The 27,470-nt window shown below is 40.7% G+C and overlaps 1 protein-coding gene across 5 annotated transcripts in view; it reads right to left on the bottom strand.

The window, feature by feature from the left end:
* thsd7aa (thrombospondin, type I, domain containing 7Aa) overlaps nt 1–27,470 on the bottom strand; it is a 180,326-nt gene that overhangs the window by 104,203 nt on the left and 48,653 nt on the right. For all 5 annotated transcript variants that reach the window (XR_007041014.1, XR_007041012.1, XR_007041013.1 and 2 more), the window contains exon 2: nt 11,275–12,460. Coding sequence is in view for 2 of the 5 variants with exons in the window: in XM_047383876.1 (XP_047239832.1) it covers nt 11,275–12,460 (1,186 nt within the window). In the remaining 3 variants the exon portion in view is untranslated. The remainder of the gene's footprint in view (nt 1–11,274; nt 12,461–27,470) is intronic.

The following is a 27,470-nucleotide window of genomic DNA, read 5'->3' on the forward strand; positions in this document are numbered from 1 at the left end:
TGACAATGATTGCAGGCATTTTCAAATACAAAAGTTATTACATGAGTTTTTCTACAGTAGAATTGAATAGTCAGACAGCAGCGGGGATGGAGGACCTGCAGTAGCGCTCCTTCCTGCACTGAGGGTGTCTCAGGCCCTGTCCCAATTCCCACACTACACCCTACGCCCCTCTATGAAGTGTGTACTTGGTACAAGTGCATGTAAGGGTTGAAATGCGCAGGTTACAAGCGTGCAAAATTTGAGAATTGGGACAGTAGAGGTTACGTCATCGACTTGCACCTCTGCACCGTAACTGCAACATCAAAAAGGGCGGGAACCAGCGCTGTTTCCACAGTCTTGCTGCTAAAAAAACTATTTAAAACTGCAACAAGCAATTGTTTTGAGGAGAAGAAAGTGCAGGAAGTGACGGAGGTTTATACACCAGACTCTCGCCGCGTCAGTGTTTGTTTGAAAGGTAACTTCAGTGTTATGACCTACTGACTGCCCAGACTCACTCTGAACCCACTGGTATCTTACAATGTTGAGCCTGGAAAAGCAGTAAAAAAATATATTTGTCGGCTTGCTGTCTAAAGTTTACGCAGTTCTTATTATTCTGATTTGATGGCTGGTTACGTTGACGGTTGTGATTGGTTTTTGCTCAGAACGTCATCTGCAGCAGTGAATTGTGGGTAATATACTTCGGCGAAGTCCGCTTCGATGCGGGCTTTGCCGAAGGGCATCCGCCATTTGTGCCCCACATCAACGGGAACACGCAATTCAGGGACACAAGGGTGGAAGTGCGGGTATTAGGACAGGCAGGCATTTTCAAATACAGAAGTTATTACATGAGTTTTTCTACAGCAGAATTGAATAGTCAGACAGCAGCGGGGATGGAGGACCTGTGGTAGCGCTCCTTCCTGCACTGAGGGTGTCTCAGTCAGCCACAGCAGGAGCTGCTCAGCTCTTCTACAGTCCGGTGCAGTGGGTGAGAGATTATTTCCATGATGGATGTGAGCTTGGCTCACATCCTCCTCTCACCCACGACCTCCACAGAGTCAAGTGAGCAGCCAAGGACAGAGCTGGCCCTCCTAACCAGCTTGTTCAGTCTCTTCCTTTGCCGCTCTGTGCCGCCTGGGGCCCAGCAGACAACATCATAGAGAATACCTGAGGCTACCACAGAGTCATAAAAAGTCCTAAGCAAATGCCAGCACATTCCAAAGGACCTCAGTCTCCTCAGAAGGTGAAGGCAACTCTGGCCCTTTTTGCACAGGGCATTGGTATTATGGGACCAGTCCAGTTTATTGTTGAGGTGAGCACCCAGATACTTAAAACAAAGAACACGGTGCGAAAGGCGCGCCGAGCGGAGCGAGAGCGATGGACAAGTTGAAAAATCTGAACTTTTTTCTAAATTCGCGTCACGTCAACCAATCAGGGACTGGTGTTGCTGTGACGTAGGATGAAGGACCGCAGCAGAGAAGAAGCTGTTTTCTGTGAAGATGGAGGACCAGAGCATAGTGGCGGTGTGCGCCAAGCCGGAGATGTATGACTCAACTAACAAGCTGAGATTTATTTACTCACCGAAGACAGATGGACAGGCATTTAGCAGCGAGGATACAGCACCAGTAGATGGTGTCCCGGAGGCCGATTCGTCTCCCAACACAGGACAGCAGATCTTCGAACTGGGTCCTGGATAGACGGAAGTACCGCTGAAATCGACCGTCATCCAGACGCAGCTCCTGGAGTAGGTGGTGGTAATCTCCGAACTGTTCCCGACCCTGAAGAATCTGGTGAACCCAGGGACGTCGGCGGCGTTTTTCGGCTCTCCACAGGTAAAAAAATGGGTTTATCCGTGAAATTCATGTCCGCCATGTTCAGTACAAACCAGCAAGCAGCAGTTGGAAGTTCCTCCTATTTAAGCGTTGCCGTTTGTTGACATTTGGCCACATGGATTGCATGCAAAATGTCAAGCAAGCAATAACACACAAATGACGCGAAAGATTTGCAGAATCCGCGTTTGGTGTGAGCGCACCATTACACCTGCATTGGAGCTTGTGCTGAACCACCTCTGCTCCTCTCTGTCCCCTGAGTCTGGTATATGTCCATTTAACCATGTCTTTATAAAACACAAGAGGCTGTACTCCCATGCGCAGCCCGAGGAGATGGTCCCGTGTGTAGGCGATGGGGCCATGGTTATCCCCAGTGCAGACAATAATAAAAGAAGGCTTCCCATGTGCCCAACTGCACATTGTTTTACCCACTCTAAAGAAAAAAAGAGAAACCAGTCTATAAACACAAATAGAAATAGAAGGAAAAGGGGAGGCAGAGCCGATATAACCTGCTGCTCTTCACACAGCACCATCTTGAACTGTAATTATCGAGGTGAGGGTTGTATCTGTTAAGAAGAAATCTCCATGGAGAAATGCTCCTCTGGTAAGAAGTGAAAAAAGGAGTGATGAAGGTGGAGAAAGACCAGACTCCTGGTTTACTAGACACCTATAAAGATAGACTTTACAGATAAACTTACAAAAGAAAAATGCAAAACAATCTTTCTTTACTGAGATTATCAAGAAAAACATTACTAATGTTAGTGCCTTGTTTGCCATGGTCGAAAGGTTAACAAACCCTCCTGTGTCCGTAGCACCTGGACTCCACTCTAACAAGGCCTACAATGAATTTGCTAACTTCTTTAATGAGAAATTTCAGATTAGAAGAACAGTCTGTGGATCAATGAACCTATCCAAGAGTTACTGAAGTAACTTACTTCAGTTGCATAAAACAAAACTGAAGTACTTTATTTTGGACCAAAGACGGAGCAGTCTAGAGTCTTCAGTAACTACAGCCAAAAATCTGGGCGTAATGATGGACTCAGAACTGAACCTCCAGAGGCACATAAAGACAATCTCTAAGTCCGCCTTCTGTCACCTGAAGAACATTTCCAGGATTAAAAGACCAATGTCCCAGCAGTAGAGAAGATCACCCCAGTTCAAAAGTCCTTACTGTGGCTCTCTGTATCTCAGGGAATATACTTCAAAATACTTCTGTTAATTTATAAGTGACTGAATGGGTTAGCACCAAAGTACATTAAAGATTTGTTGTCATTTGATCAACCTTCCAGACCACTCAGGTCTTTTGGTTCAAATCTACTTTGAATCCCGAGAATTAGAACCAAATGTAGAGAAGCAGCATTCAGCTCTTTTGCTCCACTGATCTGGAACAAACTTCCAGAAAGCTTCAAAATGCTGAATACCTGAGTGTTTTTTTTTAAACAAGGTTAAAACCCGTATTTATTTAGATCTGCTTATGATTGTTGTATTCAAACAATGAACTAAGACATATCAGTAAACGTTTTTACTGGAGTTAAACATTATTTAGGATTTTCCACCTTGGAACAGACAGTGTAAAGGACTTTGTTGTCCACAGTGAGAAGTAGTTCAGTGTTAAAGACCCCTCCCTGACAGACCATGGCTGAGCCTGGCTCTCCTAGAAGACGTTTGGAGAAAGGCACAGAGCACCAGGAGGTCTCTGACCCATAATTAGGCAGGTGCAGCCACACAGCTGAAGATCATCAGGGCTAATCAAGAGGAACTTCTTAAGCAGCAGGAACCCTTAAGGAGGCGTCAGATTGTTAACTCACCTCAGTGGTAATTAGCAGACTATGCTCTGTCGTTCTCTAAAGACCCAGACCTGGTTTCTTTCCGTCCATATTGTGAGCCCGAGTTTGCATTTGGCTTAAGGCACTTCACTGTGCTTCCCCAATCAAGAGTCTCCTTCAGCTTCCTGGAACCTGCGAACCCAAAGAAGGCACTAACCTCTCCTCTGGATCACCTGCCTGCAAGACTCCTGCACATCCACAATCCAACTTCACACAAACCACCTGGAAGAAAACCCAAAGGAAAAATCACCAACTTACCTGTAAAACTCAGTTTCCGTGTCGTTACTTACCTTACCCTGGAAACTCCATTTCTTCATAACAGTAAGACTTGTCCTCAAACATTTCTAGTCGCACAATACTTCCAGTCGCCTGTACTCACTTACTTGTCTTCCTCAGTGCACCGACCAGCAGAACCCGGATTCCCCGACGACCCCGTTGCATTTTCCTGTTTATCAATAAACCAATTTAACTTGAATTCTGCCTTCGTAAGTGTTGCTCGCACTAGAGTCACCAAGTTTGCTATTATGACAGAACAACTGGACCTTTCAGACTCTGTGGCACATTCACGGATAGCCGTGACATAACAGGGCATTTTGCTCGGGCAGCAGGATCATCTCCTCCCGTCACTCAACCAACAACAAACTACCACGGTACAAACCTTGGCTGAGATCCCCATCAGCTTCACTCTCTTCCATCTGTTCTTCCTCTTACCAGTCTCGTTCCTGCAGCAGCAGCTCCCACCTGCCATAGGATCACTCCCCCTTCTCTGGAACCTTTTTCGGGGAATTGGAAAAATGCAGAGGTTTTCTTCTCCAGTGTGCTCCTGTGTTTTGTTGGTACCCAGCCATGCGTTACAACATAAAACATACCTCTTCCATGCAGGTCCCCAGCAGAACTAGAAGGAGAGACACACAGCCCGCTACATGTCTGTAGGGTGTAACATGTTATGTCTGTTTGTCTCTTTGCTGGCAAACAGACACTTAACTCTTCAAACTGGATCGAAGAGTGTCATAAAATCACGCAATCATGTGCACTAAGTTAAGTAGGAATAATTTGCTGTTTGTGTATCCACTATTCATTCATGAACTAGGGTAATTAGGGTACAAGTGGGCTTGACTTTTCTTTCTGAGTTCTACAGAATCAAATTGTGTTCCAGAGAGTTCCCAGCAGAGACCCTGTCTCTACAATGCCGAGTGGAGCGATTTTCCCAGTCTCAAGGAAGAACAAAGGTACCGCAACACAGCACGCCACTCTGTTCGGCCAGGCGGGCAGAATGAGTCGTCCTTTTCCACAACTATGGAGGTTAGCTGCAAGCTAACTCTTTCTTGACCGTGGATGCTTTCCTCAACTTCGTTGCCCAGGACAACTTTTCCTCAGCACGGTTCACGTAAGAAGTAGTGTTTGGGCAAAGAAGTTTAGTTTAGAGTTAAATAATCTAAATAATGTTTGTTTAATGTTAATTTGTTTTTGTTTATGTTGAGAAACTCAGCTACAGTAAGTGATAGCAGACTAGCACTCAACTAAGGATGTGTTCTGTGTTTTTTTTTATTTTTTAAGTTAAGACAAACTTTCTTTTAATGGTGATTTTAAACACAGCCCAAACATAACGCGGCGTCCATGCTTATGCATTTCAACTCTTTTATTAGTGGTATTATAAAGGTATGTGTTTGTTAGGGTTTGAAAACGTTTGTATTGTTTATCACTCATGTCTGCTCTAAGTGCCTTTCCCTCCTACATGCCACAGAAAGGGACATGGGGAGAGGAGTGAGTTATGCTTTTATCAGCAGCATCTAGGGGCTGTTCGTACCAGGTCCCCTCGCTCCCTCTTTGTTTAAAATCAAGACACATGAACCCTTACCTTTCTGACCCCACACACACACACACACACCCTGAATGTTTGTGGAACTGTGTGTGAACCAGCACGTATAAATAAAGAGAGAGGGGTGCCAACACCTTGTAGTCTGCACTGCAGAGTGTGAGCTACCCTTGCTGCAAGTAAAACTGACTCGTAACTGTATCGTTCTTGCCTCTGAGTTGACTAATTAATACCTAACAGTGTTTGATTCCGGTAACCAACTATAAGCTTATTTTGTTAGCTCCAACCACTAACGGCTAAGAACACATGCTTGCCCCCTTTATAAGTCAGCTGAAGATCATTTACCCAGAAAGGTTGTTAGTTTCGAATCTAGGAAGTAATATTTCCCTAAATATTATTTTACTAAACGCGATAACTAATTAAACATCATTAATCCCCATTTATTTATTCTTATCCAAAATAATATTTCTTTAAATATGTCCTTAATATTTCTTTAAATATTATTTTAATAAATAAAGGCAGCCAATTAAACACTGTTGAGAATTAGTCATCCAGAAGGTTGGTTTTATTCAGCAGATCATTTTTTAAAATGATGTTTTGTCAAAATAACGTTTTATCTGATCTTGCATTGTGAATTGTTGTTTGAAGGAATACCAATTATTGCCTAAGTTAGTTCCAAGACTAACTTAACTTCATTTCCAGACTCTTCAAGATAATCTTTGGTTCTCAAACATTAATAACATTGCATATCAATATTACATCACTCTTTCTGTCATGGTTTTCAACTGTCTTTGATTCACTTGTTTATATTGTACATAGCCCATTAGCCTTCCTTTCCTTATTCTTTCATTGTGCTTGGTAGTGTAGTTGAGTTGTTTTAGCATAGTAAAGAGTTTGTTGATTGAAATATGTTTGATTTGAGTTGATTTATTTTTGTTAATAAATTCTTGTATTTTAAGAAATTGTGTGAATTCATTCGATGTGTGCAGAGTTTTACTGTTCAAAATGCCAGAGCTTGGCTCATCCCTTTCAATTTTGTCCTAATACCACCACCTTATTGGGCTGGTATTCACAGGACCACCCTTAACAGACCGAAATATTATTTAATAAAATATTAAAGTATTAATATTAAATATTAAATAATATATTCATAATCACAACAGTTTCATTGGATGCCTGGAGGACGGTAGTCAAATATTCTACATCATTTGATTGCTCCGAGGACAAGCTTTAAGGTTCTTAGGTTACCCCGGCTCCAGTCGCACCATTGCCTTTATCTGCCATTATTTCTGGTGGCCAACTCCAAATAAGTATGTGGTAGAGTAAGTGGCTGCCTTTTTCACATTTGCTTGCAATAAAAGCTCATATAAACCTCCTGCCAGTCAGTTGACCTTGGTCTCACATCGCTCTGGACTGTGTGTTGGGATTATGATTATTGATTAATTAATATTTATCAAGAATTATAATTAAAAATCATAATTTGAGAAAACCAGATGTCACGAAACCAGAGATGTCCTCTGGTGTTGTAATTGTGGCCCAAAGCCCTTGATAATTACAATTATTAAATTCTCAGTAATAGTTGATAACTAGTCTGGATTTTCCCTTCTTGTGAGTCAACTTCTACCCACTTTGATAAGAAAATTCCACAACACTATTACTAGATGTCACTGTTTAATCAACCGTTTCTGCTGAAAAGTGGGGAACTTTAACCTTATTTTGCACAAAATAACACAAACGCCTTCCCTTCTATGTGAATATTTATTAAATCAACAGCCCTGATACAGCTCGCTCTTCCGATTCAATAATCTTCACCTAATCAAACAGGCAACGTTCTACAAAAAAGGGTAAAATATCTAACTAAACAAAATAAAACAGCATTGAGTATGTATAAGATCAAACCAGCAGTTATGGCAGTTATGGCAAAATACAAAAGAAATATGGTTGAAAGAAGCTCTGGGAGGCCACTCCCAAAGTGTAGCTTAGTTACTGTAAGTCATAAAACATCCTCCACCGCTGGAGGTCTGCGCACACAAAGAGTTGTAAAACCTTTGGCGGCAACTGATAAACATGAAGTTGAAGACAAAGAAAATGGTTGATTTTCACCATGAAGTTATTATAGCAGTTCAATTTTACAGCGCACCAGCTCTCAGGGGTTCACACAGTAAAAACAACTTGAGAAGCTCAAACCAAAACAGCCCTCCAACATTCATCCCAACAAAATAAGAAGTACGCTGACAAGAGGAGAATCTCGGCTGCTTCTTATTCCCCTGGATAGGCTGAAGTTTGGCTGTCTTCTAAGAACTTTCTTCTGAAGGCATACTCCAGGAAACTGGTCCCCACGTTCCTCAGCCCATTCAAAATTGAATCCATCATCAGTCCTACCTATGTCCTAACTACCTTCTCACCTCCGTCTTCACCCCATTTCACATTTCCCAAATCAAGCCAATCCAGACCAGCTCTTTATGGTGCGACAGGCAGGTGCAGCCACAAAGCTGAAGACCATCTGGGCTAATCAAGAGGAGCTTCTTAAGCAGCAGGAACCCTGAAGGAGGCATCAGATTGTTAACTCACCTCAGTGGTAATAAGACCAGCAGACTATGCCCTGTCTCTCGTTCTCTTTGACCTTGTTTCTTACTCACATTTGCTCTCCCCTCTGTAGAGTGGAAAGAGACTCTGAAGACCTAGACCTGGTTTCTTTCTGTCCATGTTGGGAGCTTGAGTTTGCATTTGGCTGAAGGCACTTCACTGTGCTTCCCCAATCAAGAGTCTCCTTCAGCTGGAGGCGACTGTGGCTCAGTAGGAAGAGTAGTCGTCTTGCAATTGGAAGATTGTGGGTTCAATTCCAGCTTCCTCCTGCTGTATGTCAATGTGCCCCTGGGTAAGGAACTTAACCTCAAGTTGCCTACCAATCTGCATATCGGTGTATGAATGTGTGAGCGTTAGTGAGTGCGATTGGGTGAATGTGGCTCTAGTGTAAAGCGCTTTGAGCGGTCTGTATGACTGGAAAGGCGCTATATAAATTCAGTCCATTTACCATTTAGCTTCAATGAACTTGCACACCTAAAGAACGCATGAACCTTTCCTCTGGATCACCTGCCTGCAAGACACCTGCCCATCCAACTTCACACAAACCGCCTGGAAGAAAACCCAAAGAACAACCACCACCTCACCTTTTAAAGTCAGTGTCCATGGGATTACTTACCTTCCCCTGGAAACTCCACTTCTTCCTAAAAGTAAGACTTGTCCTCAAACATTTGCAGTTGCACGTTACCTCCAACCGCGAGTACTCACTTACCTGTCTTCCTCAGTGCACCGACCAGCAGAACCCGGTTTCCCTGACGACCCCATTACATTTTCCTGTTTATTAATAAACTAGTTTAATTTGAACTCTGCCTCTGTAATTGTTGCTTGCACTGAAGTCACCTGGTTTGCTATTAAGACACTGAGTGCATCAATAAACGGGTTAAAACATCAGATTATCTGACAGGGGCTTGTTCAGCCCTAAAATATTAAAATTCATTAATTTTAGTCTGTAGTTGAACTTTGTGTTTTACTGTTCTTTATTATGCCACCGCAATGTAGTTTTTATGTTTTTTAACAGAAAATTACCTTTTTTCATCATGTGAAGCACTGAATTGTGTTGTTGCTGAAATGTGCTATATAAATAAACTTGCCTTGCCTATAAATGTGTTAACTACACAAGAATAATCTTTTCATTAACAATATAAAGTGAATTTCCTTCTGAATTTGCAAGAATGTCTAAAAATAAATAGACACATAGAAAGATGTCCTGAAAACCACATTTATATGAAAGACAGAGACCACAAGTAATTTAAAAACCTGTTTCAAATCATGTAGCACAGAACACTGCATCTCATCAATCTTATTACATTACTGCTAATCAAAGGTTATTTAGTTAATTGGGTGAGCTGGTCAAGACAAATCACAATATAATTAGTTTTTTTTTCTGTGGTACAGCAAGCATTAATACATTCCTAAAAGTACAAGGTGTTACTAGTACATTCAGTCATGAAAGCATGTTGTTCATGTGTTATGATATAGTAAATTTTAATAAACCTGGGTCATGAAGCATTCTAGTACATGAAAACCGATCAACCGGGTATTCAGTACCAACATTTCCTACCAGTTTTATAGACACGTTCAGGCACACCTCTAAATATATCATTTTAAAAAGAGTTTTTGAATGGATATACAATCATTGTAAAATGAAAGTACACCCCCTTTAGATTCAACCATTTTATAAACTGAAGAGGAGAGTAAAATCTACTGCAAGAGCTTTTTCTTCAGGTTTGTGTTTGTTACTACTACTCAGTACATGTAAATTTGGCCAAGTAGACAGTGAATATACTCTTCAGGTACCTAATTGACTGTTGAGAGTTGGTATTTCCACAGTGAGACTTACAGATTGGATTGTCAACATTAAGTTGTAACACCCCCTAAATTGGCTGATTCAGACTATGTTAGTTATTTGATGCTGCTTAGGGTTTGATTTTTCTCTACTTTTGCTCAAATATTGGCCAAAACCGTAATAAGTAATAATTCTGATGTGTCAATTCACTATATTAGCATAATGGTATTGCAAACTATACAGGAAAAACACACACAAACACACACACACACACACACAAAGAAAATTCTCAGCCAAAATCCAAAGCAGAGTTAGCGAAGTCTCCAACAGGACAATTTAATAGTTCACTATTTTCTTACTCTTCAAAAGTTTCCATATAATATACCAGTAATTGCATAATTCTTATGCAGGAAACGTTTTAAGGTAGATAAATGCAAAGCAGTGCCAATGCAGGTCATCCACAAAGCCACAAAGATCAGATGGCATATTGCAGATATTCTTCCTCTCCAAATTGATTGTTACATTAGCCTTTTTTGATTAGCAGGGGCAGAATTCCAGCTGTTAAAAATGTGGAAAGCGCTAGAAGTAACAGAAATTACCACTCGAGCTCCGAAAAAACCTAAGAGATGTCCGGATGAGGCTACAGTCTACAAATGGTTGATATTAGGATTCACAAACTTTTACAAAACAGGAACTCTATATGGTTTTTGTTTCTTTAATCAACACATAGATGACCAGAAATGGTCCTAAAATGAAATGCACAGTTCTTCCTAAATGCTTAATAATTGCATCGTAACCATGGCATCAAAGGAAACTCCAGCCTTTTAAATCTCTCCAAACTTGCTTTGGCTGGAGCCTTTCCCAGCAGAGATTATGCAAGTTAAGGGTTTATCCTTCACAGTTTTTCAGTCTATCACAGGGCAACACAGAAACACACCATATATGCACTTACCAAGTGACCCATCATGAATGTATGTAGGCTGTGGGAGGAAGGTATAGAAACCCAGAGAGTATCACAATGTGCAGGGAGAACATGTTTAGTCCACAAAAGATATGCCCCAGCCAAGATCTGAATTTAGGACCATCTATTCTGTGGGAAAAATGCCAACCGTTGATACATAAACACACAGACAGTCAGAAACAGATGGTGCAATCCCGGACATGCTCCTATGTCCCTTAGGTTCAAGTTGTCTGTATTATTTGTCGCTGTTTGTTGGTAGCTGGTGATGACATTGCATGTGATGTCATGAGCCATGAGGAGATGATAACTTACAGCTGGAATATCTGTTTTAACCTTTGATTTAATTCAAACAAGACAAAATTATTTGGCAAGAGAAACTAAACAGGACCTAAAAAGCTGGACTTGACAGATGGACATGTTTAAAGAAACACAGCCGAGAGACATAGTCCCTCCAGCAGCATGGTGTACATAAATAAATATATTACAATTATCTTTACCTCAGAGCTTCAATGTTCCCACTCTTATGCACACAGGTCACTTCCCTGGTCTGGTAGCCAACTTGCAGATCCCAGAATTTTCCTCCTGGGCGGTTCTGGCGGTTCTTGTTCCTCTTCTTTTTAATTAGCTCTCTTGTCTCAGGGTCTTTTGCCTTCCCCCTCTCTCTTAATCTTTCTTTGACTTTCTGTCTCATTTTCTCTTTTTTTGCCTTGTTTTTTACCTTCTTCTGTCGTTTGGGTCGATCTGCCTGTCTGAATGCTTTGCCTTGTCTTCTGTTTGCTCTGATCAATTTTCTGTTTCCCAAGGAGGGTTTGTTACCATTTCTGGGCACTTTCTCCTCACCTGTGGCCTTTGTGTCTTTTTCTTGATACTGTTTTTCATCATCTCTCATCTTTTTTTTTTTGCGCATGGACTGTTTGCTGTCCTCTCTGGCCTGTTTGTCACCTCCTTTGGCTGGTGTTTCACTGTCTCTTGACTGTTTGTTGCTGTCTTTAGTAGGTTTATCACTTTCCCTGGACCTTTTGTTGCTTTCTGTGGGTGGTTTTTCAGCTTGTCTGACTTGCCTTGGCAATGGTAAAGAACAGGAGCCCCAAGGTCCAACTCTGAGGCTGTAAAGGTTTTCCTCTCCATCACAAAGGCCAGGCTGGCACGTCTGAAATTCAGTCAAATTCGGACAGGCAGACCCACCAAACAGTGGTGGTGCTAGAACAAAGCGTATCCGATTCCGTAAGCCAATCCTACATGTTTTAGAACACGAAGTCCATGGACTGAACTCAGACACCACACAGTCTCGAGGACAAGGTATGAGACAGGCTTGTTCTTGTCTTGGTTTAGGTTCAAAGTATTCACAAATTGCGTCCTCTGCAGGCTCGCCATCGGCTTTCTGAACACAGCCCACTTCACGTGTCTGTATGCCCTCCTCTCCACGTATGCACACTGTTGGCTGCTGCACCCCAGCACTGCGCATCATTACTGGGACACACTGGTTCCAAGCACCCAGTTGCCATTCATACAGATCTTTGTGCCAGTCACACACTCTGAAGCAGCTCTGCTGGTTGTCTGGCCGCTCTGTCTGATCACAGTTTGTATGGAGGGTGGTCCAGCCTTCAGAGTGGGCACACCATACTGCTCTGCTCTGGCTGCCTCCAGGTCCACACTCACTTCCCATACACCGACCCCATGGACCTGTATAAAAGGAAGACAACAAGAGTCAGCGATATGTTGGAGAAATGGTCATAACTTTTGCAGAGGAAGGAAAAGCGAGGCTTTATTTATTTTATGAGGGTTGTTTTCAGACATGAATAGAAAGCTCATTTTAATTCCTCATCTTTGGTTCAAAGACAATGCCCCACAGAGATCAGACCCTATACAAACAGTCAACAGGATGCACCACATATCTTTTTACAAACTTTAGATAACATCAGTGTACATCAGTGCACTTGGCACCAGGACACCCTAGGCAGGAGGTCAATGATCGACATTGTTGTCGTGTCTTCAGACCTTTGGCCGCATGTTTTGGACACTCAGGTGAAAACAGGCTGAGCTGTCCCCTGATCACCACCTGGTGGTGAGTTGGATCCGCTGGAAGAGGAGAAAACCAGACAAACTTGGCAGGACCAAGCATATAGTGAGGGTATGCTGGGAACGTCTGCCGGAGCCCTCGGCCAGAGATGTATTCAACTCTCACCTCCGGGAGAGCTTTGACCAGATTTCGGGGGAGGTTGGAGAAATAGAGTCAGAGTGGACTATGTTCTCCGTGTCTATTGTCGCTGCTGCCACCCGTAGCTGTGGCCATAAGGTCTGCGGTGCCTGTCGAGGCGGCAGTCCTTGAACCCGGGGGTGGGCACTGGCAGTAAAGGATGCTGTCAAGCTGAAGAAGGAGTCCTATCAGCAGTGGTTGGCTTGTAGGACTCCTGAGGCGGCTGATGGGTACCATGAGGCCAAGCGTGCCGGAGCCCAGGCTGTGGCAGTGGCAAATACACGAGCCTGAGAGTAGTTCAGTGAGGCCATGGAAAAGGACTACCAGTTGGCCTCTAAGCAATTCTGGCAAACCATCCGGCACCTCAGGAGGGTGAAGCAGTGCTTCGCCAACAGTGTTTACAGTGGGGGTGGGGAGCTGCTGACCTTGACTGGGGACATTATTGGGCGGTGGAAGAAGTACTTCAAGGATCTCCTCAATCCTGCCGTCACGCATTCCCTGGTGGAGGCTGGGAACTTGTGGTAGGGACTCTTTCACCACCCAGCCTGAAGTCACCAAGGTGGTTAAAAAGCTCCACGGTGGCAGGTTGTCAGGGGTGGATGAGATCCTCCATGAGCGGAGTACCTGAAGTCTGAGGATGTTTTGGGGCTGTTAGGGTTGACATGCCCTTCAACATTGCGTGGCGGTTGGGGACAGTGCCTCTGGACTGGCAGACTAGGGTGGTGGTCCCCCTCTATAAGAAGGGTGACCGGAGGGTGTGTTCCAACTACAGGGGGATCACATTCCTCAGCCTCCCTGGTAAGACCTATGCCAGGGTACTGGAGAGGAGAGTTCGGCCGATAGGAAAACCTCAGCTTCAGGAGGAGCAGTGTGGTTTTCATCCTGGCTGTGGAACACTGGACCAGCTCTACACCCTCTGCAGGGTACTTAAGGGTTCACATGGGTGTTTGCCCAACCGGTCCACATGTGTTTTGTAGATCTGGAAAAGGCATTCAGCTGTGTCCTTCATGGTGCCCTGTAGGGGGTGCTCCAGGAGTACGGAGTCGGTTGCCCTTTATTAGGGGCCATCCGGTGGAGCAGGAGTTTGGACCGCATTGCAAGTCGGACCTGTTCCTGGTGCATGTTGGACTCCGGCGGGCTGGCCTTTGTCACCAGCTCTGTTCATAACTTTTATGGACAGGATATCTGCTGGAGGGGGTCTTGGTTGGGGACCAGTGGATTTCGTATCTTTTATTTGCAGATGATGTGGTCCTGCTGGCCCCCACTAGCCAAAACTTACACCATGCACGGGGAGAGGGGGGGGTGTCGATGCCGAGAGTGAAGCGGCTGGGATGAAGATCAACTCCTCCAAGTCCAAGTTCATGGTTCTCGACTGGAAAAGGGTGGCCTGCCCACTTCAGGTTGGAGGGGAGTTTCTGGGTCAAGTGGAGGAGTTAAAGTATCTTGGGGTCTTGTTCACGAGTGAGGGGAGAATGGACAGATGGATCGGTGCGGCAGTAATGGGGACGCTGTGCCACCCCGTTGAGGTGAAGAGAGAGCCGAGCTGAAAAGCGAAGCTCTCAATTTACCGGTTGGTCTACGTTCCTACCCTCACCTATGGCCATGAACTTTGGGTCATGAGCGAAAGAACGAGATCCCAGATACAAGCGGCTGAAGTGAGCTTCCTCCTTAGGGCTCCCTTAGAGATAGGGTGAGAAGCTCGGCCATCTGGGAGGAGCTCGGAGTAGAGCTGCTGCTCCTTCACATTGAGAGGAGCCAGCTGAGGTGATCTATACCAGATGCCTCCTGGACGCCCCTACCTCAGGGGATGTTCCAAGTATGTCCCACCGGGTGGAGGCCCAGGGGACAGCCCAGGACCTGCTGGAGGGACTGTGTCTCCTAGCTGGCCTTGGAACGCCTTTGGCTCCCTCCGAAGGAAGAGCTGGAGGAGGTGTCTGGGTCGACACCTCCTGGGTGTCTCTAGTGAATCTGCTGCCCCTGCAACCCAGACCCGGATAAAGTGGAAGACGACAAGTACAAGTATGAATTGTATAAATTATTAACAAAGTTAATTTATGTCAAATAGTGTAAAGCTTAAACAACTAAGCCATTGCATTAAATGTGATACGCAAAAAGAAAAAAAACTCAAATGGCAAGCACCAATTTGTAAACTAAATAGTAAGTCTTTTTTTTTAAGCTGTTGTAAATGGTTAAACATTGTTTTAAACAGCGGGGTGTTACACAATAAGGCTGCAATACAATGAGCATGTCAAAAGAAAAACCAGCAGGCTACAGCTGCAGGCAAAGGGTTTGGATCAATACAAATCAATGGAGGTGGAAAAAAAACTGCCCCAAATAAAATAAGACAGCAGCAGCCTCAGACCTGACAACTCTTCTCCTCCTTCGATAGAAAAGAGGAACTAATGCACAGAAGACGCTACGATTCTAAGAAACACTTCTCATCTATTGTAGTTTTACATTTAACATATATACTGCAAGTTGTAGGTATAGGTCAATCATGAAAAACAACTTTGAACTAAAATTTATAAATATAACAACAGACAAAGGTTAATGCTGTGGTAGTAAGCTGCAATCTATGCTGTTGTTTTCAGCCTCATTCAGTTTGCTAAAAAGAGCAGCATGTTTAAGGCCTAAAGTATTACATTTTAAGACAACATTGCTTCTGGAGTATGGCACAGTTATTCCCAAACTGCTGGTAAGAGTTAAAATTAACCCACTTGCAGATGATATAAGGCATTACAAAAACGGAAGATACTCAAATTTATTACTTAATGACTATCAATCTCAGGTGGATGGTTACATCCATCCATATATACATCCATCCATCAATCCATTCTAGAAGAGGCAAATACAAATAAAATGAAATGAAGAAGCATGATGTGTGAGGTTAGACCAAAGAGCAGCAAAAATCGAGGGAGCAGCATAGCGAGCAAATGAAAGGTTTAATAACAAACTTACACAAAGAACAGGAACACAGGCAAGAGTGATACACAGGCAGGAGGATAGCAGGAGCACAGGAACAATAACCATGGAGCCAGGCAGTAAACAGGGTGATGACCAGGGTAGTTTCCAAGAGGAACCAATGGAGAACAACACAATCTGGTAGTATATATACTGAAGTAGGTAGGAGAATGGACCAATGAACCATGGGAACTAATCTGAAGGAATATGAGGCAGCTGGTGACAGAGGGACTGCAGGGAACTGAGGGAGAGTGACTAATTAACATTGATTAGCAGCGAGTGCAGGGAGGTAAAAGAAAACATCGAATGAACTGAAATAATAAACAATGAGACTGCAAAAAGAACATTAACAGGGAGTAACCAGATCTATAAGGAAATATAAACTAACATATCTGACACAGAAATCCAGAGAAGTAACAAATAACTAATAGAATGAATCTAATAAACCTAAACTAAAACAAAGCAAGGCTGTGCAGAGAAAGTAAACAGATAACAAACCTAAAGTGATTTTTTTTTCTTTTTGTCACTTAGATTGTTGCTTTAATCTTGTATATTTCACATTAGTTAAATGTTTTTAGACATGTTTGTTTTGGTCTGTTTATCACATTTGTTTCGTTTCGTTTTACAGAATTTTGTCTCAACTTCCATGTGCTGTTTAAATAAAATAACTTTGGCAGTGTTCACTGGTATAATCTTAAGACTGAATTCAAAACCTTATCTTATTACTTGAACCCTCAAAGTTAAGGAACACATTGCCAAAAACAACATATTGTTCCCATGCTGTGTGATCTAAGCTATAAATTGTGAATAGAACTACAATTTGGGTCATATTTTTTCTACCTCATACCTGCCTACATTTCCTAAGCTAGTGAGTGATGTCTTCCTGTGTAATTACAGTTGCCCTTCGCCAGGTTTACAATTTTACTTCTTAAAGATTAACTAACTTTGAAATTGTATTCCAGAAGAATATTATGCTAAAAACAGTTGCTGTTGTAAGAAAAACTGATATCAGCAATAAACCTTAAGGTTAATGTATTAACATCACTGAAAGAGGGTATATTTCTAGTATGAGTTACAGGCTCAGCAAATTAAAAACAATCCTGCTATGACCTCAAAGTCTTATGATCCAAAACCATGCAATATATTTATTGAGATTGATAACATTATACACCTCTTGATACAAATAAGGATAAACGTTTACAAAGCAAACATTTGCAGTTATGTTTTAATTGTTTCTTTTCTTCTGAATTTACATTAAGCCTTACAGAGCTCAGGCCAGAGCTTTCTTTAAAAAGTCCTCTGAAGCAGATTGTCAGTTTTTGAATTCCTTTATTGCAAAAAATGGCCACATCAATATTTTATGAGCCAAATGTTATAAACACCACAACCATTCAAAATCAGAAGACTTTTTTCTAAATCCAGCTTGCCATGTGGGAAATTAAGTTTGATCACAACTGGCTGTTTCTTTTGCCATACTAATATTGTGTGACATTGCCTCCTGCCTAAAATGCCCCACCATCATCCAGGTCCCCAAAACACACACCATCACAGGATTAAATGGCTGCAGGCCTGCGTCCTGATATCCATGGTCATTAAATCCTGTGAGCATCTGGTGTTGAAGCATCTGATGAACATCACAGGCTGGACAACCTATAGTTTGCTCACCAGGCAAACAGGTCGGGAGATTATGCAACTTCTGCACTTCAACCTGCAACACCTCGACCACCCAGGGATGTACGCCAGGTTCCTGTAAGTAAACTTCAGCTCAGCCTTCAACACCATCAACCCAGACCATCAACACTCCTTCAGAAAGTCACCCAGCCCGCAGTGCCGGCCTCCTCCTGTCAGTGGGTCAACAGGAGGACAGCATCACGTGAGGCTGGGGAGCATTTTCCCCCTGTTCTCTATATTTGGGTTTTCAGTGTCTGAATTTTTAGTGTAATCTCAGTATTCCCATCTGCAGTAAACTTATAAAAAATATGGCCCACAGATCAATGTACTTCACAGGATACTTACTTACAGTTTTTATGTTTGACGCTTTTGTTCATATATTTGATTTTAAGGTACTGCAGTAGAGAAGGCATCAACAAAGGCATCAGCAAAGGTACTTCGGCTTCCTCCCTCAGACAAGCAAACAGACAATTCTAAATCATACATAGGCAAGAATGGCCTTTTCTATGTATGGACCTTTCCCACCGATGAATGGATCTTTTGTTTCACTCTATGCTATTTTGGCTTGGTTTTTCTTGTTTGCAGATATTTCCTTCGTGCTATCTGCTGCTGCAATGCCACAATTTCCATGCCAGAATAGAATAAAATACAATAGAATTGTCCTTTGTTTTTTTAACCGAATTTTGCCTGCCTACACTGTAAGTGTGTTCAAGTCTATATTTGCAGACAGTCTGATCAAAAAGACAGCTACTAAGGGAATGACAAGGCAGAGATCTGTGCTTTTCCTTTAGGCACCAAATGTCAAAGCTCTTCACAAAACTAAAGCTGACATCCAAACACAGCTGAAAAACCAAGACGACCTTTGGTCAATTTATTATAACAATCACAACGGTTTGATCCAATTTCTTTTTTGTCTCTTTCCTTTTGCATTTGTTTTTTTTTTTTTTTTTTATTCTGTTTCCCCTTTTCTCATCTTTAAGTGTTTTCATGTATTTATGTGGTTTTCTTCTTGTTCTTTGCATATATAATATCACAGCCAAAGCTCACAAGATTTGTTATTACATTTTCCCAAAGAACATATGATAAAAAATAATGCCTGTGCCCACTTTTAACATGTACTTGTTGGGCTTTAGCCAAACCAGTGTTCATGCATCTTTCATAAGGCTTGTCAGAAGAGGATGGCTATCCATTTCAGGAAGGAATATTACACGGCTCATTAAGGGTGTCATGTTGCTACATGGAGATCTGCTTGAGTAAAGTGTTACCGAGCAGGGTGTGCTGTTTGTTAAATTCACTGCTTAGCTCTGGATAGACCAGAGGCAAAGTAGAGACATATTGTGCTGGCTGGCCTTAGTTTCCTTTGTTGTTTACTTATGTGTCCAAACTTCAAGATTAACATCTTTAAACAGGGAGAAGAATACCGTTTTAAAGACCATATTTTGGAAAGAGTTAAGCTTTTTACATGAAGATTATGGATTAAAATCTAGAGAATGGCATTTGACATATGCCATTCTCCATATGACATATTTCAACTATGGGTTCCTTAAGGTCTTTCTTTTGAGGCGACTGTGGCTCAGTAGGAACAGTAGTCATCTCGCAAATGGAAGGTTGTGGGTTCGATTCCAGCTTCCTCCTGCTGTATGTCGATGTGCCCCTGGGCAAGGCACTTAACCTCAAGTTGCCTACCGATCTGTGTATCGGTGTATGAATGTGTGTGCGATTGGGTGAATGTGACTCTTGTTTAAAGCACTTTGAGCGGTCTGTATGACTGGAAAGGTGCTATATAAATTCAGTCCATTTACTGTAATCTTTTTACCTAGACTATTTCTTGTGTGTGTTTACCATTATGTTGTCAAAAACCACAGACCGTTTACCTACACAAGGGTTTGCAACCCCCGGACTCTGGTCCAAATTCAGACCCAGATTCAGACCCGGTTTTGTCCAGACCGCAAAGCATTTTCTCATTTAGTATGTAGATATAGACATTTTATTTCTGCCGGCTGCTGCATCTGACTATTGAAAAGTTGCAACGGGCAGCTATGTGGGTCAGCGACATTCTGGTCCACACTCCAAGCCTGCCAGTGGCAGTAATGCACCACATCGTTGTATGCCAACCTCCACAAAAAGACAAAGAAGAAGCTATGCGGAGACCTTTAACATGGGCTACTAATGCTCCTGTTCCACTGGCTCTGCATTGTGAGCATGACCCCATAACAATCCAGTTCTTCTTGCTCCAGCTTCTTGTGTGTTGTGAATGCAACACAACTCATCTGATATGAACCATTTTGCTCTGGAAACATTTATAGATTTTCATGGTTATAGCTACATTCTGCAGCAAATGTACAAATCAAAAACACAAAAAAAGCACCAAAAGTGAGAGTCATAAGCCACTGTGTTTATCAAGTGTACAATGCTTGTTCACATTGGCAATCGTTTCAAATGCTGTCATCTTAAAATAATGTTTCTCAGGTACTAATACAGAATGCCTATAAGCTCAAATCAGCAAACTTATAAAGTTTCTGCTTTTATAAGAACTTCTCACACTTACTGATGAAAAGCTAATCAAAGATTTTAATAGGTTCTAAAATAAACATTAAGCCAGGTTGTGTAATAAGCTTTGTATTTTTAAGGCTGTACTTAACTTACTCTAATATTTGTTGTAAATGAAATGATGTTTCTACACCCTTACACATGAAAGGTTCAAGTATCTTGTGATGGTATGATGGAGTGTGAGATAAACAGATGGATTGAGGCCTTATATGCAGTAATGTATCTGCGATCCATTGTAGTGAAGAAAGAGTTAAATCAAGAACTGCATTTCTCAGTTTACCTGTCTGTCTAGGTTCCCACCCTCACCTATGGTCATGAGACATGGATCATGACCAGATCCTGGAAGCAAGCAACTGCAATGATCTTCCTTCATAGGGTGGCTAGAATCAGCATTATTCATAGTGTAAGGAATTCCTTCATCGAACACGGTCAGCTTAGAGTCTCTGCTTCTCCACACCAAAAGGAGTCAATTGAGGGCTCAATGTCTTGTACACTGTTGGGACCCCAGCCATGTGTTACAACATTAAAGGCCAGTAAGAACTTTTCTGGAACTTTCAAACTAAATCGCGTTAACCTACTTCCAGCACAGCCAGAAACAGGAACAAGAGGGGTAACACCGGACTTCCCGTGATGTCACTGTTTGGATAAAAACCCTGCGTTCCGACAAACAGACCTCTTCCACGCAGGTCCCCGGTGGAGCTGGAAGGAGAGAAAGCTAATGTCTCCTTGCTGGCAAACAGACATAACTCTTCAAACTGGATCCAAAGTGACTATAATCACACGCAGCAAAGTTAAGTAATGATTTGCTGTTTGAGTATCCGGCATTTATACATATAAAGGGTGTAAAGAGACAAGCTTGACTTGGCTTTTCTTCGGAGGCCTCCAGAAGCAGCCCCAATTGAAGTGGATTTCCTCCACGGCCTGGAAAAGGAGGCTGGGACTGCAACACACGTCTTCCTGGATGTACGTCCAGGTAGCGAGAGCTACCCCGCCGCATCGCACTCACTCAAGGAGTCGAACGTGCCTTTGTCACGGTTCGCCAGCCTAGCTAAAGCCCTCTCCCACAACTACGGAGGTTAGCTGAGAGTTAACCCTTTGTTTACCAACAAGTGGATGTATTTTCCTCAGTGCCCAGGAAAACCTATCTTCAGAACGGTTCACGTAAGTGGTAGTGTTTGGGCAGAGAAGATTAAATTAGAGGTAAATAATCTAAATAATGTTTGTTTAATGACAATTGTTTTTATTTGTGTTGAGAAACTCAGCTACAGTAAGTGCTAGCAGACTAACACTCAGCTAAGGATCTGTTCTGTGTTTTTTTTTTTTTTTTTTATTAAGACAAACTTTATTTAAAGGGTGGTTTTTAAACACAGTAAAAGTATGTGTTTGATTCTGGTAACCAGCTATAAGCTTCTTTTGTTAACTCCAACCGCTAACGGCTAACATGTGCTTGCCTACTTTGAGTCAGCTGAAGATCATTTACTCAAAACGGTTGTTAGTTTACAATCTAGGAAAAAATATTTCACTAAACTTGAAAACTAATTAAACACCATTAAGACCTATTTATCCAGATATGTTTGGTTCTTATTCAAAATAATATTTCCTTAAATATTATTTTAATAAAGGCAGCCAATTTAATACCGATGAGGATTAGTCATCCAGAACATTGGTTTAATTCAGCAAATCATTCTTTAAAATGTTGTTTTATCAAAATAATGTTTTATCTGATCTTGCATTGTGAATGGTTGTTTAAAGGTATACCAATCATTGCCTAAGTTAGTTCCAAGACTAACTTAACTTTATTTCCAAGCTCTTCAAGATAATCCTTGGTTCTCAAACATTAATAACATTGCATATTAATATTGCATCACTCTTTCTGCCATGGTTTTCAACCATCTTTGTTTCACTTGTTTATATTGTATATAGCCCATTAGTCTTCCTCAATCTTTAATTCTGCTTGGTATTTTAGTTGGGTTGTTTTAGCATAGTAAATAATTTGTTGATTGAAATATGTTTCACTTTGAGTTTACTTATTTTTGTTAATAAGTTCTTGTATTTTAAGAAATTGTGTGAATTCATTCTGTGTGTGTACAGAGTTTTGTTTGTTCAGTAATGTCAGAGCTTGGCTCATCCCTTTCACTACTGTCCTAATACCACCACCTTACTGGGCTGCTATTCACAGGACAACCCTTAACAGACCGAAATATTATTTAATAAAATATTAACGTATTAATATTAAATATTAAATTATATATTTATATTCATAATCACAACAACCCCATACACATTTTTCAACCTGCCATAACACCCAAATGTGTCCATTCACAAGATGAGGTCTGATAAAGATCTTATTTTACTTGTTAATTTAAGAATTGTAGAAAAATATGATGCAGTGTAATTTTCATCACAGTTTTAATTGAAGACCATTTTTTTCTGAAACAGAAACAAGAGGAAAACTAAATAAAAACCCATACAATGTGACTACCAATATGATTGACCATTTGTGAAAATATTGGAGGTTAATGAAGTTCTATTAGATCTACTTTTAGTCATTTGGAAATTTAGACCAGTTGTAAAAATCGCCCATGAGACCTGATGTTTGCATGCAATGCACATCCTATTTATTTTTTTTGGTTTTTAAAACTGTATCAAAAAAGCAAGTTCTCAAAAATGTTTTTAAATAACAAATGGTTTTGTGTATTGCAAATGCATCCTTTTTAATGTCCATCCTAGCCTAAGCCTTTTTTTGTCTGTGTAAAGACCCTAAAATACATGACTCCATATTTAGGTGAATTAAACTTACTGTACGTTTAGTTGATTAAAATGTAGCACAATTTAGTCCACTAAAACTAGACAAACAATATTAGAACATGTGACTAATTTCTGACCTAAACTTAACGACATTTTACTCAACCGCTTTGACTTAAACTAAGTTAAAACTTGTTAAAATTCACAAAGCTTAGATGGATAATTCCAGTTAAAGAACTAGAAACATCAAGAATCAAGTGGCTTCTCTTCTAAGAACTCTGATAGCACGCCTGCATTCAGGTTTTTCAGATAAAGAGAGAAAAGGCAGCATTTGGAGAGGATGTGGACTTTTTACATTGTTGGTAATAGAGGCAGTGAAAGAAAAATCATGAAACAAAGAACCAAGTTTGAGCTGCCAGTCTTACATTCAGAATGTCTTTCAATCCTCTTTTCTTGATCTGATTAGAAGCCTTTATTTTGCAACGGGGAAATGCAAACAGCAGGTTCCACCAGTGCTTTGTTTAGACTGGTTATTTCCATCCCCAACTGCAGTTGAGCCACGGAGATCTTTGTATATCTTTAGATATTAACGCATGAGGATCTACAGACCAGTGACCAGTGAAGAAATTACGTCTAATAGCATTTGGTCCTGATGGATTTCAACCAGGTTGGAAATAAAAATGCAGAAGCCAAAAAAATAAATAAGGAATATTGTTAAAATCTAAATTCAAATTTAAACTGTATGATCATTTTGTTTTCTGTCAGGCATATGTATGATCAATGGTTTGCATGTTTCTTAAACCATGTTTACAGCTTGCAGCAATGTTCCCTCCAGCCTACTTGGAACACTTGCATTGATCCTCTCCAAATTAACATTTTATACGACCAGCAAGAATGTTGAGATACTCACTATTTAGTCCTTTTGTTGACGCTTTAGTTCTGTTTTGGTGTTTTTTAGACTAAAAACTTTGATCAGCTGATGAACATCCTTTGTGATTCCGAATATCATTTTAATCAACTGCCCTCTCTATTTTGTGTCTCTTACTCCAGTCTTTACCCGTATCCATTCTTTAGCTCAATATACATTCTGGTTACAATCCAGTAGCACAAAATACACATACTTAGAATTTCTTCTCAAGATTTCGATTGCAAGTGTATAAAAATCAAACATGCATACATAAAATATTTAAAAGTGAGACACACTGATATTAATTCCATTCCCTTATAAAATGAATGAAAGGTCACCTAGAAAGTTTTGATTATCAAATACATATACATAACACATACATATTCTGACAGTAAAGTAGAATATCACTTCAAGCCATTAATGTTTAACTGAGAAAAATGTGAGAGTGAAAAGCTGATCAGAATTGCAACTGCAATATAAAATGAGAGCTTGTGCAGGCCGGAGTGGAACAAAGGGTGGCAGGGCAGGGATAGTGGCGATGACAGGGAGTGGTGGGAAGGGTGGGGGAAGGCAGGGTGTTTAAATGTCACAGACAGTGAGGTGAGGTGAGACAAAGAATAGGAATAGTGTGGATGAGTTGATTTTTTTCATTGAGCTTAAAGGTATAACAATTTTTTACCTGACAAAATATAAACACAATAAATCACAATTCTCCTCAAAACAGATTTAGTAAAGCATAGATATAGGACAGATATTTAAAATATTACTATACTTTCAGAAACGTTGCCCTATAATATATAAAGCATGTAATCGGTCCCATCTAAAGTCTTTGCCATTGGAATCAATTTAAACTATTGTTTTGAATAAAAGCAGAAATTCAGTCAGTCATCATCCTGTCAGTTTTATGTAGCTCAGCCATCAGGATCCCATAAATCACTATCAAAGGTGACCTGAAACCATACAGCTCCCTACAACATGATGAAATTGTGTCTTTCCATAGGACTGCTCCCTTCCCCTCAGTACCAACATACATGCACGTGGCATTTTTGTGATAGTAAGCAACTTTCCATCATTCCATTCATTCCATTTCGTTTGACCTACAGTACATACGAGTCAGCCTGATTTCCCTTATAGTTTTCTCATTCATTCTCTGCTAATGATGCATAGGCACTCAATAAGGTCACAGAGGAGAGAACTCTCTCCATTCACTGCTTTGGATCATCATTGAATTTCACCAAAAGAGCATTAAATGTTCTGTCCGGCTGCAACATCCTAATGTGATGTTTTGACAAATGACTGAATGAGCTCAGCAGAACTTAGATGCTTTTATGAGGGGAATTGTTGGATGGGTAGAGGCACCAGAACTTCTCACACAGCACTGAAGGGCTCAGTTCAGCGATCAATGGATGAGCAATAGTCTGGTATCTGGAAGATTGTGAGTGGGATTCCAGCTTCCCACCATCAGTTGGGCCCAAGTTACCTGTTACACTGTCTGTTTTGTGAAAATAAATTGTAATGCAAAAGCACTTTGAGTGGTCAATAAGCAGAGGCAGGTAGAGTAGCCTACAAAAGTATCAGTACTTGAATATATTTTATTCAAGTAGAAGTAGAACGTAGTCATCCAAAAGATTACTCAAGTAAGAGTAAAAAACCATTTGTTAAAAACCCTACTACTAACTACTGAGTACTTGAGTTGTACAGTTTAATCAAATTTTTATTTTTGAAAATGATGTAAATATACAGAGAGAATCGAAAATAATGTGCAGGTTCTGATACTTAATATTAAAATAAAAACTGAGTAACAATAAATCACATCATCACTAAATAAAAAATTCAGGCAGAAGAAACATACATTTCAAAATCAGTTTTCCACAACATAAAATATTTTCCAACCAATACTTACAGTGTGTAATACATACATGTTACAACAGTGCAAAGTACTTCCATTGACAATGTCTAGTGTTTATTGTATGTTCACTTGATCTCCATATGGCTCAGCAGATAGAAAATAACAGAACAATGAAGCTTGTGTTCTTGGTTAAAATGTGTTTGTTTATCATTCACTGATTTAATTGGAGGTGGGTAGAGGAGACATAAATTGTACTCAAATAAGAAAAGCATTACTTCAAATTTTACTCAAGTAGAAGTAAAAAGTATGCTGCTAGAACTGCTCTGGCAGTACGACTAGAAAATAACCAAATAATTTCAGTCTATTTATTATAAAACTCAGAACAGGCAGTGGTACAGTTCAGTACAGCAGCTTAAAAGGTACAGTATTAAAAATCTGTTAAAAAAGACCTAAAAGATCCTTAAACATCTTCTGTATTTCTGTAGGCAGAGCTTTTAATGTAATCCCGAGGAAGATTATCCATGCTGGTGAATCTAAATGTAGCTACGGCAGCAAATAGCTTTATGAATCAGGGTTTAAATTAAGAGACACTGTGTTATTTGGATAAATTCTAGAGGATTTTGTACTGTGAGAGGAATTAACTTAGTCTTGTGTCCTCAGACAAATAGCCTACACTCACAGCATTAGCTCAGCAGATCAGAGCTACGGTGTCAGTGAGCACACACTAGACATGTAAATCAGTTGGTGGATTAGTGACAGTTACGGGTCATGGATTTCATATATGGCACACTGCCGATACAGATTATACGGTAGATTTGTACAAAGGAGAAAAAAAAGGATAGATTCTGGTTCTTTGTCCAAACTCTGCCCATTGCCTTTCTAGGTAGATGATTTAATGTTCTGTTGTGCTCCTGCTGTGATATTTACCTAGAATAACAATTTAATTAGAATACAAAAATGACGAATGGTTGCAGATTTGCAAGCAACAGAAAATACCAGAAATGACATAATTTAAAATAGAATCTTTGAACCAAGGTGATTCCCAAAGGGCCAACACTATTTATATTGGTTGCAAATTATAGCATTAAAATTGGATTTTTCTATAACTTGTATGATGTTATAGTAACAAGAAACTAGAGTTACAATTAGGGCTAAAAGGACCAATAATTTGTCACGATCCTCAGCTGTTTGAGTTTCTGTTGATTGCATTCACCTGTTATTCATAGTTCTCACCTCACTGTATTTAAGTTCTTGTTTTCTGTCCCTTCGTAGTTGGGTCATCTGTTATCATGTCTGTATCCCTGGTTTCTGTGTTTCCTTCGTGTCCCTTTAAGTTCATCATTTTACAGTAAAATATATACATGTGAACCAGGCATGGATTCACATGGAAAGTCCGACTAAAGACACCAAGCTTTGTAGTACCGGGCTACTTGAAATCAATTGTATTTGAGATGCTGTTTTGTTTTGTCTTGGCTGACATAAAAATATACAAAATAAAAAAAAAAAACAATGGTTTATTTTAAGTTTCGTTGTGAGCACCATTTTCAGCCAACAGTAAACATTGATATTTAATAGCAAAGTGTGGTGACACTACAGGAGATTATCTCTCACTGGAAAAAAACTGGTTAGGTGGGAGTTGTTACAGTATGTAGCAAGGAGGTGTGTTTTGTGTACACATGTTTTGGGCTGTGAGTGCAGTTCCTGTTTTGGAAGTTAGAGAGATTAAAGCACTGAGATTCCACTCTCAGAGCTTTAACCAACTGCCACAAAAGTGTTTTTCCTAGTGCCAGTACAATATTCTGTGCTGCACTGA

The sequence above is a fragment of the Girardinichthys multiradiatus genome, chromosome 13 (assembly GCF_021462225.1).
Source record: "Girardinichthys multiradiatus isolate DD_20200921_A chromosome 13, DD_fGirMul_XY1, whole genome shotgun sequence".
Classification (NCBI taxonomy): Eukaryota; Metazoa; Chordata; class Actinopteri; order Cyprinodontiformes; family Goodeidae; genus Girardinichthys; species Girardinichthys multiradiatus.